General features: G+C 37.0%; 2 protein-coding genes across 2 annotated transcripts; one reads left to right on the forward strand and one right to left on the reverse strand.

Moving 5' to 3' along the window:
- Positions 1-1023: 1023 nt before the first annotated feature.
- LOC125189291 (eukaryotic translation initiation factor-like) lies at positions 1024-6779 on the reverse strand. The gene is made up of 9 exons (XM_089058835.1): positions 6413-6779; positions 5029-5100; positions 4563-4658; positions 4203-4418; positions 3674-3765; positions 3247-3334; positions 2780-3130; positions 2431-2673; positions 1024-2347 (listed from the first exon to the last, which is right to left on the reverse strand). The coding sequence occupies exons 1-9, from the start codon at positions 6566-6568 to the stop codon at positions 1334-1336; spliced, it is 2328 nt and encodes a 775-aa protein (XP_088914961.1). The 5' UTR covers positions 6569-6779; the 3' UTR covers positions 1024-1333.
- Positions 6780-11874: 5095 nt separating this feature from the next.
- LOC125187517 (translation initiation factor IF3-4, chloroplastic-like) lies at positions 11875-14573 on the forward strand. The gene is made up of 9 exons (XM_048084122.2): positions 11875-12155; positions 12255-12294; positions 12364-12423; positions 12642-12694; positions 12994-13049; positions 13147-13180; positions 13598-13670; positions 13759-13851; positions 14138-14573. Exons 1-9 carry the CDS (start codon positions 11914-11916, stop codon positions 14279-14281), a joined length of 795 nt encoding a protein of 264 aa, XP_047940079.1. The 5' UTR covers positions 11875-11913; the 3' UTR covers positions 14282-14573.
- The last annotated feature ends 263 nt before the right edge of the window (positions 14574-14836 follow it).

Raw genomic sequence — 14836 nt, forward strand, 5'->3', positions numbered from 1 at the left:
AAAAATATTAAGCAAACAGTAATTTCTTACCACCTTTCTTAATCACAAGATAATGATTGATTGCAGTAATCTAGATAGACTGCAGTGAAAGAAAAAAAAAAAGCAATTAGAACACCATTCAATTTTATTAATATTGCTCGGTGTCTGATAGGAGTTTAATCCTATTCAAGTTAGACGATGGCTTGTCGTGATGGTTTTTTTGAATGAAAAGGAACGAAAGAAAACAAAGGAACATAAGGATTTTTATTCTTGCTGAATGATTTAAGATAACAAGATTTCTATTTATATTAACTAAGGACTGAATGATTTAAGATAACAAGATTTCTATTTATATTAACTAAGGACTTAGGGTTGGTTTGACTCGCTTTTGCATATCAGGAATGAACTATTGAAGAAGCCTCAACATGGACTTATGTATACGCTCGACTCACTACTCTATTATGTGGATTGGAATTTAGTATTAATAAAGAATAAATATTCTATGCATTTTTAAATTGAAAGTATTTTTTTTTATCTTCAAATTAAACAAATACAAAAATATAAGGCTCGAACCAAAATTAATGAACCCCAAATTAGAGGTATACTAATCATAAAGTGTTGAGTTTTGTAGAGAATATCTCAAGTTTTGGGGGGGTGAAATTTGGGTGTAAAGGTTGAAGAGTTTATGATTTTCATGGAAGAAGTTGTAGGAGAAAGAATTTGGAACTCATATGCTTCATGCTTGTGTGTATGTTTGATTCTTGGTTTCGTATTTGAGGTTTGATTTGAAATTCACGAGCCTTCTAGATATATCTGTGCTTGATGAGTCAATGACGATGGATTGAGTTGATGAGAGTTTGTACTTGTGCGCGAGAAGCTTTTGACTGGGTTTGGTAGTTTTATTGTTATCAAGATCCATTGGCGCAAATGAATAACATTAATAAAACTTCAACTTAATTTAATCCATAAAATTAAATACTATCACCTTACAAAATAAATTATACTACTATTAAGCTCCAATGACAAAAGAAACCACAGCAGAGAAGATCGCAAGGAAAATATCTTGGATTAAAATTAAATTATGATCTCACAAAATTAGCAAAATTTAACATGACGAAATAAACAATTTGACAACTAATACAAAACAAGAGGACTCTCAAATCCCATTCTCCGGCGATTATGGCCTTGATTAGCCACAATGCGTAACCAAAATCTCTTTTTTTAAAAACTAACCTTTTCCTCTCTATTAATACACTATTACCACCTCCAGCAAAATATCCATCCAACCAACATCACTTGCATATTTTGTCTATGAGGTTGCAAGTCGCGTTGCTCCCGAAACAAGGCACGAGGTCTAGAACAGGCTCTCACAGGCGGCAACCTCAGACGCCTCCGCATCCAGCAACTGCTTCCCAGCCGAGTCGTTACTCACAGTGTTCTTAACAGCAGCAAAGACGGCCTTTTGGAAGTAGTCATCGCCCACCTTTGCCACGATCTCCTTCACGACCTTGAAGTCAAGTGCCCCTGCCAACACAAGTTTCCCAATAATCTCACCAAAATTAGCCGGAGCTTTTGGTAAATCAATGGCAAGATCTTCCAGTAGCGCTGCGTAGCTGAGACACCCTGTTCCAATGTCATCAGCATTAACAACCTTCTTTTCAAACAAGTAGCCCATGAGTTTAGAAACTGGTTCGACGCATGGGGGTGCTTTCTCCAATGCGAGTGATATAGCTTCTTTGACAAATTCAGAATGATAAGCTGGGGACTTCAGTTCTAGAACACATTCCAATGCTTCATCGAGAAGTCTGATACTAAAGTATTCCTCCATCAGCGATTTCGTCTTTCTCTTGAACTCGTCAAGACTCAATTTTGCAGTTGGAGGCAATGGCTTGACAGCAACTGGAGCTTGTCTAACTGGCGCAGGTGCTTCAGATACAGGTTCAACAGTAGGAGTTCGAGCAGGAACACCCGTACCCTGCATGAGAGCACTAGTTTTGCTACCCATGAAACCACCGGTACCTTGAGGTAGGAATCGTGGGTTAACCGAAGGTGTCTTCCCTGGCAGTTGAGGCTGAGCACGAGCAGGAGGCTGAGCCATTGAACCATCACCCCTCGGCATATTTCGAGATCTAGGAACCTCCCAATTGTCATTATCCATTCCCGGCATCCCTGGCATTTTCCTTACTCCGGGCATCCCTGGCATCATACCACCTGTACCAGGCCGGTTCATTGGAAAGCCAGTAGGAGAGAGACCCCCTTGACCCCCAGCCATTACTCTGCTGTTTCTCATGCCAGCAGTAGCACCTGGGCGTAACCCCATATTCTTCTCAGCTTCCGTGTGAATCTCAGTAATTGTTTTGGCTTTTACCTTGAAAATAGCAACACACAAACACAAATATATAACCACGGAAAATATGTATGAAGTGAAAATAATAGGGCTATGAATGCTACCTCTTCACGTCTTGGTACCCAGTTGTTTGCACGTGTATCTAGAACATTGCGTATCATAAACCTAAGTCGTGCAGCCAGCTGAGGGTGTGCTCCCAACTCCTTCAAGCGACTGAAATATGTATCATTGATACGCTTTGATTTTTGGTTCTCATCAAGCTGTTTCCCAATTGTGTTGAAGAACTGACATATGGCCTCAACATTCTCCTCTTCTGGACAACTTGAACTGTCCTGTCCCAGGAGTTCCTGCTCAAAAAATTTCAAGTCACGTATAAGCAAAGAGGAATAAGATCAACTTCTGCAATAAAAAGAACAGCAATGGCACACACAAGATGAGATAGGAAAAGAGAACCTGAACTATGTGATGAACAATCCTCTCGGGAACCATCTTCTGTTTCAGAAGTTCTCCAATTAAGCGGATATTTCCAAGCGTACGAAGTTTGATTAACCTCTCCTTGTCCCTTTTCTCAGATTCTTGCTCAGGAGCAGTCATTTGTTTGACCTCTTCCCTCAATTTGTCGGCACCTTCAAATGCTTCTTGGCAGATGTTCAAGAGAATTCGCTTAAATGTAATCTCTTTGCCACCGGGCACATCTGATGGGAATGGAGGAAGCTTTGCATTGAGGTCCGAACAGAGCAATGCATACATGGGGCAAAATGTCGGCTCCAACACAGCCTTGTCAAATATCAAGGAGATAACGCCCTGATGACAAAATAATAAAAAGCTCTTAGAAACAAACAAATTATGGTGTATCAAGATTGAAGACCAATGGGATGAATATAAAAACAACAAGAAATCTAATTCCCAGGATCTTTTACCTTTAAAATATCAGCTGTTGTTATCCCAGAGTCTATTAATTGACCCTTCAGAAGATCAAATTTCTCAGGAGTCAGCTTGTTCAATATCCTGCATGGAAGACACAGTGATAAGGACAACTTATACATAACAAGAAGTCAGTTTCATCCTACACTATAGCATCTGCAAACTGAATTCATCAACAATCCAAAAGACTGTGTCGGCTAGTCAATTTAATAATCCAACCCAAAACTCCAGTTTTTGGTATTTCCTGTATAGTATCTTAAAGCAAAACATTGACAAACAATATGGGTAAGAATGTAGGACTGCATAAAGAACACTATAAAAGATAGATAGTAGAACCAACATAGGCAAGAGTAGAAGAAAAACTGCTAATAAAACAAGGCAGTATATGGGCATCAGAAATAACATTAACAAAATAGGTTTTACCCCTTCACTGTTTTCAGAACACGCTCCTCCTCAGATAGATTACCCCTTCGAGCAGACCATGGTGCATCAGCCTTGATTAGAGTCTGTACAGCCTGTTACAGACACAGCACAAAAATACACTCAATAACTTCAGAAAGAACCACAAATAATGGTAAAGTATAGTTATGACTAGCATGAACTCTCTTTTTCTCTATCGTCACACCCAGCATAAATAACTGGGGCTTAATGAAAGAAAATAGAAGGAAAGGAGAAAATAGGGAAGATTCCCAGGATCCTTTAGGCATTTTAACCAAAAAAAGCTTGGGTAGTATAAGCCATAAGGAGGCCTAGGGTATATACATGACAGATCGACATATTAGATACACTACCCAAAAGTCTGCAGCCAAGATCACATTATTACAAATATGAGCTTGTTATCCTGGCGAAGTACTTCAATATCTAGATACAACTTCAGACCAGGCCAGGATTAGATCTCAAACAGTATTGTATTAGCATATAAATACACAGTAAATTATCAGAGGTAACTTACCCCTTGGTTTGAAGATAACTGTGATCTGGCATACTGTGAGTTAGTTTGATCTTGCTTATTGTACTGGTTAGCATCTTGTTGCCACCTTCCACCAAGGTCCCTGTCTCTTACTGACTCCCAGGATCTCTCCTCAGCAGGAGCAGGCAACTGTGTAGAACGATTACGCCAGTCACGGTTGTCCAGCTCAGAGAAGCGGCTCTGGAGCTGATCTGAAACCTATAGAAAAAAGTATAACAAGGAATTGTAAAGTCATCAATGCAAACAAATGCCCAGAGCTGAAAAATGAATGGTAACTAAACTATATAGGAGGAGGAAGTAACAAATAATGTCAAGTGAATATAAGATTTCTATGGAACTTACATTGCTTTCTCCATGACTCCAGCTGATATCTGTACCAAACTCAGCTTCAACTTCTTGTTTAACTTTCAAAATTTTCTCTGGGATGGTGGTTACCACCTATAGAAGAATATCAAGCAAAAAGCAAACCGCTGCTATTAATACAGAAAATCACTACCATGCTAGCTTCAAATAAGCTAGATCATATATCAACAAAAATCCATCAAATGGTGAACATCTCCATCTCTAAATAGGTAATGAAAGACCTAAAATCATGTAAGGACTGAAAAATAGTGGACATGTAAAGAACCTGGAAGAGATGGTAAATTATTTTGCTTTAAAATTTTTAGATAGTAGATGCTACATGACTACATCTCGTACTACATGTCGAAATGAAAGGATGAACATGCAAAACGTGTTTACTATAAATCATCACAACCTATCAAGGGTTTATTTACTAAAGAATAAGGGCACCAAGAAGAAGCCTTACCTCCCTTAGCTTAAGTAACAGATCTCTAGTGTAACGGATCCGCTCATGACCCTCAAATCGAGATTCTCCAGTCTGCAATACATAGCAAAAGACAGTTAAAACGAGCATACAAGTACATGATAATTTCGTATTCTCAAAGAATTTTTTCTGAACTGCCAGTTGGCTTACATAGAGAATTGCCTTTTAAGAGAACAGAGAAAATAATGCACAGGGAAACAACTAAACCAAATAACACAGATGAACAAATAACATTATGGAGTTGGACTTGGACTGAGTGACAAATAATCCAGAACGGTAATAGAAGAAAGATCTATCGTTTGTTGAAGTACATCTCTAGTAGCTAACTCAGGTACAATGATAGCAAGATGTCACAGAGTATGAGAGGTGCTTTCCCAAAAAAATTCAATGTCACAAGCTGGGAAACACAAAAATCAACAAGGATGACTCAGTTTCTCAAAAAACAGAGTTTTGTAACAAGATGCTTGCCCAAACTGATGGTTGTACAATGAATCAATTGGGCCTTTCCAAAATAAGCATACATGTAACTGCTCAGAAAGTCCAATCACACAAAAATCAACGAGAATTACTCAGTTTCTCAAAAAATAGAGTGTTGCAACCAAAAATGCTTGCAGTCTGATTATTGTAAATGAATCAATTGGGCCTTTCCCATACAGGCATATATGTAATTGCTCAAACATTCCAATGACACAACAAGACACTGGTAATATTCATAAACTAAGTAGTTGAAAAATGGGCCTCCAGTTATGCATTGTTTGGCCCATATATCTACATTCTACAGATTACAGAAATTACTCACCTTGAGAGAAAAGCCAAAGATCAGCAAATCAATACTAAAAAAACTCAACTTTCACCACTCGTGTATAGAAGATGACACGTTCTAAACAACCTACATGTTTTTAATATGAAAATGCAAAGACGACTTTATTCTCTTTGTTGAAATATCTAAACTTTCAAGAAGAAAAAAATAAAAGCCGTTATGAGATTCCTTGACACAACAAAAGATTTCCAGTATAATTAGCAGAAGAGAAAATTAATTGAAAACCGCAAAACAATCATATCTAAACCGCTGCTAACAATTTAAAGAATAAAGAGAATATATTTAGCCTAAAGCATTCAATCAGCTAATGCTGAAATCTAAAAGTTCCAAAAAAAAAGTACCGACAGATTAGATACAACAACAATAAACGACACTCATTCCAAATCGGGAAAAAAACCACTATGACAACAGCACAGTAGACTAATCATCACGCATAAAGCTGCAAATGCACCACAACGTGATAAATTAATAAATCAACAAAAAAGATCCCAAAACAAATCAAGAAAACCTAGATCTGACACCGGATTGCAAAAAGAAAGCATCTACCTTGAGAGAAGAAGCAGCACCGCCGCCGTGAGGACGCAGCACGGGCAGATCGGAATTCGGCGCCGCAGATGAATCAAAGCGTGGGACGAATGCTCTGCTTCCGCCGCGCGTGCCGCCACCTGGTCTCAAGCTTAAAACTGTCTGATCAGCCTGCATAACTCGCAAATCAAAATCCACCGAACAGTTGAATCCGCCGCAAAAGGTATCTGTATATGCGTGATATACAGATAATTTGTATTGTTACGTATATATGTAGATATATATACGTGAAACGTGAAGAAATCGGCGATAAAAGGAAAGATAGGAGAGGGATTTTTAGAGAGAGATTGGGTTTCCTCTCTCTATTTGGGAGAAAAGGAGAGTGCAAAGGTGAGGTGGTGTGTTTATATATGCCCACAGAAAAACCCTTATTTGTAGTGGAAGATTGGGTTGGTTTTTTCGAGGGCATTTTCGGAAAACCGACTTATTAACTATTTTAGCATTGTGTAAAATTAGGTCGATTTTTCACACATGAATGATGGATCATAAAAACAAGACAATTTTCAAATGCCAAAAAAATTAAATTAAATAGTACATCCTAAAGAGTATATTACCAAATTTGCAATATGATTAATTTCGGTATATGCAGTGGCGTTATGGATGTTTGTTTTGTTGCCGTTTTGTGCATTGGATTTCATCCCATCTTTTTATTTTGTGTTTTTAGGTAAAGAAATATGAATGGAAAGTAGCCATCTTTAGATAAGATAATCTCTGTAATAATATAAAGATGAATTAGGCAATAAAGTACACCACGGTTATTTATATTATCTATTAATTTCAAAATTGGATCACAGCGGTTCGATTTTAATGTAGTGAATAATGAAGAATTACTACTAGTATATACATAAAATATCGAATATGATTTACATAATCTAGATACTACTAGGTATGTCAATGTAGCCCGCAACCGTGGACTGATCCGAATAGCTCGTTAAATTTGTAGGGTTAGAGCTGGAAATTTCTAGCTCGATCAAATTAAAACCCGATTAGCCTGCACCCGATTAACCCGCAACCCGTTACGGCCAGACCCGAAAACCCGATGGCTGGCCTGAAAACCCAATAAAGTTTATATTATTCTATTTTTTTACTTCTAATTCGACACTTCATTGCTTAATTTTAGAGTAAAGATAACTAAAAAAATTACTTTCAATTTTATATTAAATATAAAAATTATATATTAAATTTTTAATAATATAATAGTTAATAAATAATTAAAAACTTCAAATTCACTTTAGAAAATATTTAAATTCCTAAAATATGCATTAAAATTTCACGAAATATCTCAAAAAATTAGTATTTGATCATGTTTATGATTGAGTTTGAGCATTTATCTCAAATTTATCATAATTAAATATTTTACACTTTATGAATATAACTAATTTTCATTATTATTTATTGGCTTGATCGCATGTTAATCTTATCGGTAGTAACCCGATTAACTCGTTAGGCTAGTCTGAAACCCTAGCTTTTAGGGTTAAAGTTGAACTTTTATAACCCGAAAAAAAAATCACAACCCGATTAGCCACTCTGATTAACCCGCAACCCGAGTAGAGTCGGCCCGAAACCCGATGGGCTCGGCCTGATTGACATCCCTAGATACTACTATGGGATATTGAAAGATGAGAGGTGAAGTATAGGAGTACTATTATATTCTAAAGAAAGAAAATCACGTTGAGTAAATAAAATACTATTGGTTTAATTTAGGGTTTCATTCATTGGTTTTCTCATCTAGATTGTAATTTTAACCTTTTCATGTTGATTTTTATCTGATAATACTGTCAATTGGGTTATGACGAGCGAGTAGAGTATCTTTGATTTGTTTTACGTTTTCCTATTTTCTCATTTAAATTGACCCTTTATAAATTGTTAAGTATCCTTGGGTACCAATAATAGATTGGTACACTAAGGGTTCGATTGGTTGCCTTGAAACTATAGGTTAGTGGAATGTTTTCACCCATTTTCCTCTATTTGGTTCACATTTGGGAAAGGGTTGTTGACCCGGAAGATAAACCTGACCCGTCTCACTTTTTGGGATAGTTAACCAATTTTTTGAGCTATCTCTACCCCCCCTCCACCCCTGCGATTAGTTGTATCTATGGTTGCAATAATTAATGCTAAATTAGATTTTACCAACTTCTCCCTCGTCCACTTCAGCAAAATTGCTTCAAACTGCTTCAATTGAGAGGGAGCTTAAATCTCACGCCCAATTAGGGCGAACAGAAATTGGGGCAAATACAGATTTGGGAAAGAAGAAACCACTCGCTGCTCGTTGTGCTCCCTTGACGAGGACGACGCGATAGGCTTCAAGCGTGTCTGATGCGGACTTGATTCGGAAGGTATCGATTTCTTCACAATCCTAATTACTTTTCGAACTAGGTTTGTTTTGGTGGAGGAATGAATACAATGTCTCAGATTTATGATGGGTTATCTCCATCCACAAAATTAGAGTATGATTTTGTTCTCCATTCACAAAATTCTCGTTATATGCTTTCGACCCATTAACAAATTAGAGCAAATGATTGATTTATTTTTTATTAGTAGGTGTTTACGAAAATCACTGTTTTTTAACTTTTGTGTTGAACTACAGATTTGTGACATCGATGAATGCATATGCTATTTACTCCATTTTTGCTATTTTTTATGTTTCGCTTTGCATTGTTGAAGTGTCTTTGTGTATCTTTTGGAAGGAATTGTTGAGATGTTGATTTGTGGTAGTGATGAATGAATATGCTAATTACTCCATTTCTGCGTTTTTTTACCTATTCCGTTGCATTGTTGAACTGCAGGTTTGTGACATTGACACTGATTATGCAAATTACTTCATTCCAAATCATAGGATGCTTCGTCCCGGAAGAAAATGGCTGAATACATGTTAGTGTTAGAGGAAATTGTTCGTAATTACAAAACAAACTTGCTTCTTCTTCGCATCGTGGTTTCCTTAATTAGAGGCAAATCCAAAAGGAAGGAACTGTTGGAACCGGCAGCGGAAGCGGGCGCATAATAAATCAATCACATAATAATCAGATCTATTTAGCAGATTATTTAGACAAAAGCTATTCGCGTAATTATCACATGTATCATGCTCATAACTTGAATCAATCATGCTTTAAGAATATTGAAACCTAAAACATGCTTTTCTACGGAGCAGAAAAATACCTAATTAATTCTCCAAAGAATTGAAGATGGCTAGCTTCTTCTCCACGTGATGCTTTGAGTACTAAACCACAAATCTTCTCTCTGGTTCCCGAACTGTATCCCAATATCAGTGTGGGCTGATCTTACTAGAATACTAGGACTTAAATAAAGAAGACAGAAGAAATCCTTTTTGGAATAGGAGAGGAATTCGAAAATTCCTACAGCTTGTGACAGCTGAAATTTTTGAAAATTTTAGCAAATAAAATTGTGTTATTTCTGTCTCCTTTATTCTCCTATTTATATTAAGTTCCTTTTGGGCCCAGACAGGGATCTATGGAAGGTTTTGGATATGGGCTCATCCAATTTACTTTTTACTAATTAAATTGAACCCACAATTTAATATAAGTTATAATTGGAATATTACGAGCAGCCACTACAGAAATAATATTGAACTCTCCCCATCCAAATCCGAAATTACAAGTAATCCGGGTTTCCGTTTAACTTTCATTTCCCGTGCTTAAGATTAAAATGTCCATTAATTAATTAATGTCTGCTATTGACTTAATTAATTAATTTCTTATTAATTCTAAGAGTGGACTTAGCATGAAACGCTTATTTATTATTCATAGAGTAATCACACTCCAACTAGCTAGGTTCCGAATAATAAAACCTCGTTTCGCGCTCCTCTTGAGGACATTATCAAACGAGACTCAGCTCGTGCACGATTCAATATAATAGCAATCCTAGCACCGCTAGGTATCGATCACCACTACCCAATATATCAGGATAATTGGGTTACGAAAAACCCGCACCATTTGATAAGTCAAAGCAATGCATAATCAATACCGTATGCTCAATGCTAACCTACATTGATTAAGAAATAAATATTTATCAAGACCTCACCTTTCAGTAGATAGCCTAAGGCAAGTCTTGCTGTTAGATCCGTTCAGTGCTATACCACACCAATGTCATCTTATTTCAGTAAGGCTTAGAAATATGCGGACTGACATTGCAACCTTTCTCGATGGATAGTCCAATTCCATCTAGGTTGTGAAATTCATATTTTTCTTTGTTTAGAACTGACCGTATTACCTTAAAGTGGACGACGCCCACAACCGGTCTACTAAAACAAAGACATAGACTTTGTTAAGTTAACTTATACACTTAAACATGCATTAACATCCATTAAATGTAAAACATAACAACATTATGACAAAAATAATCTGTTTTATTTATTGGAAAATAAAATAAGAGTTTTACAGTATTCAATCACTCGAAACGTGATTTCTAGTATACAAACTCTAACAGGAACATGCTGGGCCAATGTCAGTTATAGTTTGATAAACAAAAGGCCTAAACAAGTATGCCATATCAACAGAATGGTTAGGCTTACAAACAGGGCATGCATTGATAATCTCAGGATGGACAGGAACACTTTTGGAAGGCTATGTCACCTATTTTTATCGCTAAATTAGGAATCTGAAATTTCGCCCCTATTTTACCGCTAAATTAGGTTTAAGGGTAACATGGGGTTTACAAATTAATTCAAGGGACATAGTGGTCTTTTTGGTTGCATATTCTATTATTTTGTTATTTTAACAAAATCTACAAAAATGTGGCTGCAGAATTCCTAAACTGCAACCAAACAATGAAAAGGGTTACTTATCTCTATCATGAAAAGTAGGAAAGTATTATAAACTAGTGATAGTATTTGCTTTCTTACATTTTCCAACATAGACAACCAATCGAATCCTAAGTGATATATGGGACTAATCAAATGATATATTCCATTCAAGAATCGAATCCTTGACCTAATGCCAGGGATTAGATGTTTTATGTTATCAGACCATGGATACCCACGACGGGCTGAAAAATTATTCTTCATGTTAATTTGTAGGCCCCTTGAAGATTGAGACAATTGTCCCAAAAATGTAAACCCCTTTAATTTTTTTTTGGGATTTTGACCACATGTGTACCGAGTCCGCCTTTGTAATCGACTAATTCTGTTCAATCGGGTTTGCGGATTAAGGCTGAAAGTCTCTCAATTGGTGATGGAGTTTGATCCCGTGATTTCAAGATCATCACAGTTCCACGCTACCAACTGCTGTCCAACCCGTTGGTAAATTGACCCTTTTAATAAAGATGCTACTACTAATAATTTTTTTTTTGATCTCGCCAAGCATAAAATAAAAATATCAAAAGCTGAGTTCAAAAAATCTCTCAAAAATTTTCTGGATAAGATGATAATCGACTCCTGCATGCGTTGGTGGGCTTAAAACTTCAACACCCCCACTGCTCAACCCTCCCCCACCCCCAACCCTCCCGCCATGGCTGGTCTGACCAGCACCTTCCATCATCCCTGTAAATCCCAACTGCCCAAATCCTTCAAACCCTCTTCCATCCACCTCCACACCTTTTCCATCCGCATCCTCAGCCCCAAAACCGCCCCTTGCCCCTCAATTCGTACCACTATCTCCGCTCGCTACGGCGGCGGCGGCGGAGGGGGCGGAGGCGCGCCACGGAGGTCCAAGCCCCCGGAGGATGAAGCCCTAGATTTCTCTTCGGTTAAGTGAGTTGTGAATTTGCGTGGTCCCGGGATAAAGATTTGATTTTTTTATTTTTTGTATTTTTTAATCTGTGTGGTGTTAATCTTTATGGTTTGGAATAGGTCGGATACTGTTAGGCTTATTGATCAGCAGCAGAAGATGGTGAGTGTGTGTGGTTAGTGTGTTTATGGAGGAAGGTTTAGTTTGATTGAAAATTGTGATCTTTATTAGGTTGGAGTAGTAACAAAAGCTCAGGCTTTTCAAATGGCTGAGGATGCTGAGCTTGACTTGGTATGCTCATTTATTGGTCTATTTTGTATCCTTTTCAATACTTTCTTGCTGAATTTGTTCCTCTGCCTCCCTTCATACTTCATAGCTATGGTTCATATTGAGGGAGTTCAAGATTTCATTATGTCTCTTTAGGATAAAAATGTAATGGTAATGAATCAATGACAAGTATTAGGCTAGGGTTTGATGTTTCTCCATGTTTTGGATTTGTATCTTATTAGGTGATATTGTCTCCAGACGCAGAGCCTCCAGTTGTTAGAATTATGGATTACAAGTAAGACATTTGTTGGCCCTTGTTTTTTCTTTTCTTTTGTTAAGGATGATCTTGAGCATCAAACTAGTCTCTCTCAAGTTAATCATTGACGTGTTTGCCAGGAATGATGCCTCTGACTGTAACAGCGATATTAGAATTTATAATCCAACTGATCCGTAATATAAAAATTCACTGTTGAGGCTATTGCTTTCTTGTTTTACGTCAAAAACCAGATGTGTATTATCTATTTTATGTTATGTTGTTTAAGCTAATTATGATGGGCTGATTGTTCTTACATATTTCTTTATTAAATTGTGCAGCAAATATAAGTATGAGCAGCAGAAGAAGAAGCGAGACCAGCAGAAGAAAAGCTTGGGTAAAGATCTTTTCTTGTTTTGGGTTTGTTTTTCTATTTTTGTATTAGTCATAAGCAATCGAGCCATTGGTTTTTAAAGTGCTGACGTGAATGGCAGCTAGCCGCATGGATTTGAAGGAACTAAAGATGGGGTAAGTGATCTCATTAGACCAGTTTTCATTATGCAAGTGTTAAGAGCTTTAGCTTTAATTGTGGTCATTATTATTTTGCCATCAATTCTCAATTCTGTTATGGAGTTCCTTAGAACTGTGTGAGGCATCAAATAGTAGTTCAAAATATTTGTAAATAGAAATTATAGAATCATAGAAATGGATTTTCCCAACACAACTTCGAATAAAGGCCCATGATAAAAGTTTACTCGTGAATATCTTGTACCTGTGCAAGTGTAACAGATTTCATCATTTCATTTTCTTTGATGCAAACCTGCAGTAATCATATGCCTGGATGATGAACTCTGTTACATCTCATAGTTTAGAAGATGTTCTCTTTATCTGCCTATCTACTTTTTTGGCATCTCGATTTTAGTTACCTTCTCCTTCCTTTGGCAGTTATAACATTGATGTTCATGACTATTCCGTGCGTTTGAGAGCAGCAAAGAAATTTTTGGCTGATGGAGACAAGGTTGCTTCAATTTCTTTTTCTGAGAAAAGCAAATGTAACTCTAATTATTGCAGGATCAGATTTTGAGAATTCAACATCATTCCTGCAGGTCAAAATCATGGTGAATTTGAAGGGGCGTGAAAACGAATTCAGAAATAATGCTATTGAGCTTGTCAGACGGTTTCAGGCTGACGTTGGGGAGGTACTACCAGTGACCCTTTTTGATTTTAGTGAATTTGATATTACTTATCCAGCAATTTGTGACATAGACTGTTTGTTTCATATTGGAGTAAGCTGAATATTAGCTCGAAGTGAAAGATACTGAGTAGAATTTGTGATGAAAACTCAATAATGAAGTTAGCTTCATTGCTGCTTAGCTATTGATTTAATTTCTCTGTATGACATGGATAGTCATGCCTGGTTTTGTGCGTGTCTTTGTGTGTATATATTCGACAACGGTAAGTTTTAATGACTTGTTATCTTCACAGCTGGCAGTTGAGGAAGCCAAAAGTTTCAAGGACAGAAACATCTTCATCGTGTTGGTGCCAAACAAGGTTGTTGTACAGAAGTCTCAAGAACCACCAAAGAAAAAGGATGATGCCGTAGCAAATGAGGTTTCAGCTAGTGTTTGAGTGCAATTAGGCGATTTTGTATCCTCACGAAGTGAAATGATCAGGTAGCATTAAACTTTATCCTCTTATGATTCTATGCTCGTGTCTGTGTATAGAGTTTCAGAGCAAAACTTGTACAAGAATGGTGTGCCTTGAGTAAAAACGACAAATGAACAGCCATTATAGTTTCTCAGTAGACTTTAGTAGCACAATTTGTCTCACTTTACTTTGAGTTTGGGAATTGTTTGTGACAATTATGTATGTTGATGTTGTTGGGTAATAAACTTGGGAAAAGTAAAGTTTCTCTTTCTTCTGCTGAATTTTCCATCATTGCAAGTAAACTTAATTGGTTTTCTTTTTTGAAATATACTCTCTAGAAATTCACTTGGAAATGAAGATAGCAATTGGATTAATAGAACTGGAGGAATTGATTTCTATTTTCTAGTTTGGATGTAAATGACATTCGAATAGAGCAACATGAAAATGGGATATCGCTCTCTCGGGTAATTGATCGAAGAGGGTCCTAGCAAGCTCTAACTCGTGTAGACGGGAATTAGAAGCAAAACCAGAGTTCAC

This window comes from Salvia hispanica, chromosome 5, assembly GCF_029641045.1.
Source record: "Salvia hispanica isolate PSC_SH4W2 chromosome 5, Shi_PSC_v1, whole genome shotgun sequence".
NCBI lineage: Eukaryota > Viridiplantae > Streptophyta > Magnoliopsida > Lamiales > Lamiaceae > Salvia > Salvia hispanica.

What these genes read in the sequence shown, in the direction of transcription:
- LOC125189291 (XM_089058835.1), bottom strand. Translation starts at nt 6,568, where the DNA reads ATGCAGGCTGATCAGACAGTTTTAAGCTTGAGACCAGGTGGCGGCACG. An exon ending in GTGCTGCTTCTTCTCTCAAG is followed by an intron (nt 5,101 to 6,412) that starts GTAGATGCTTTC and finishes TATGTATTGCAG; the next exon opens with ACTGGAGAATCTCGATTTGA. An exon ending in AGTTATCTTCAAACCAAGGG is followed by an intron (nt 3,766 to 4,202) that starts GTAAGTTACCTC and finishes TGTCTGTAACAG; the next exon opens with GCTGTACAGACTCTAATCAA.
- LOC125187517 (XM_048084122.2), top strand. Translation starts at nt 11,914, where the DNA reads ATGGCTGGTCTGACCAGCACCTTCCATCATCCCTGTAAATCCCAACTG. An exon ending in GTTAGAATTATGGATTACAA is followed by an intron (nt 12,695 to 12,993) that starts GTAAGACATTTG and finishes TAAATTGTGCAG; the next exon opens with CAAATATAAGTATGAGCAGC. An exon ending in TTTTGGCTGATGGAGACAAG is followed by an intron (nt 13,671 to 13,758) that starts GTTGCTTCAATT and finishes TCATTCCTGCAG; the next exon opens with GTCAAAATCATGGTGAATTT.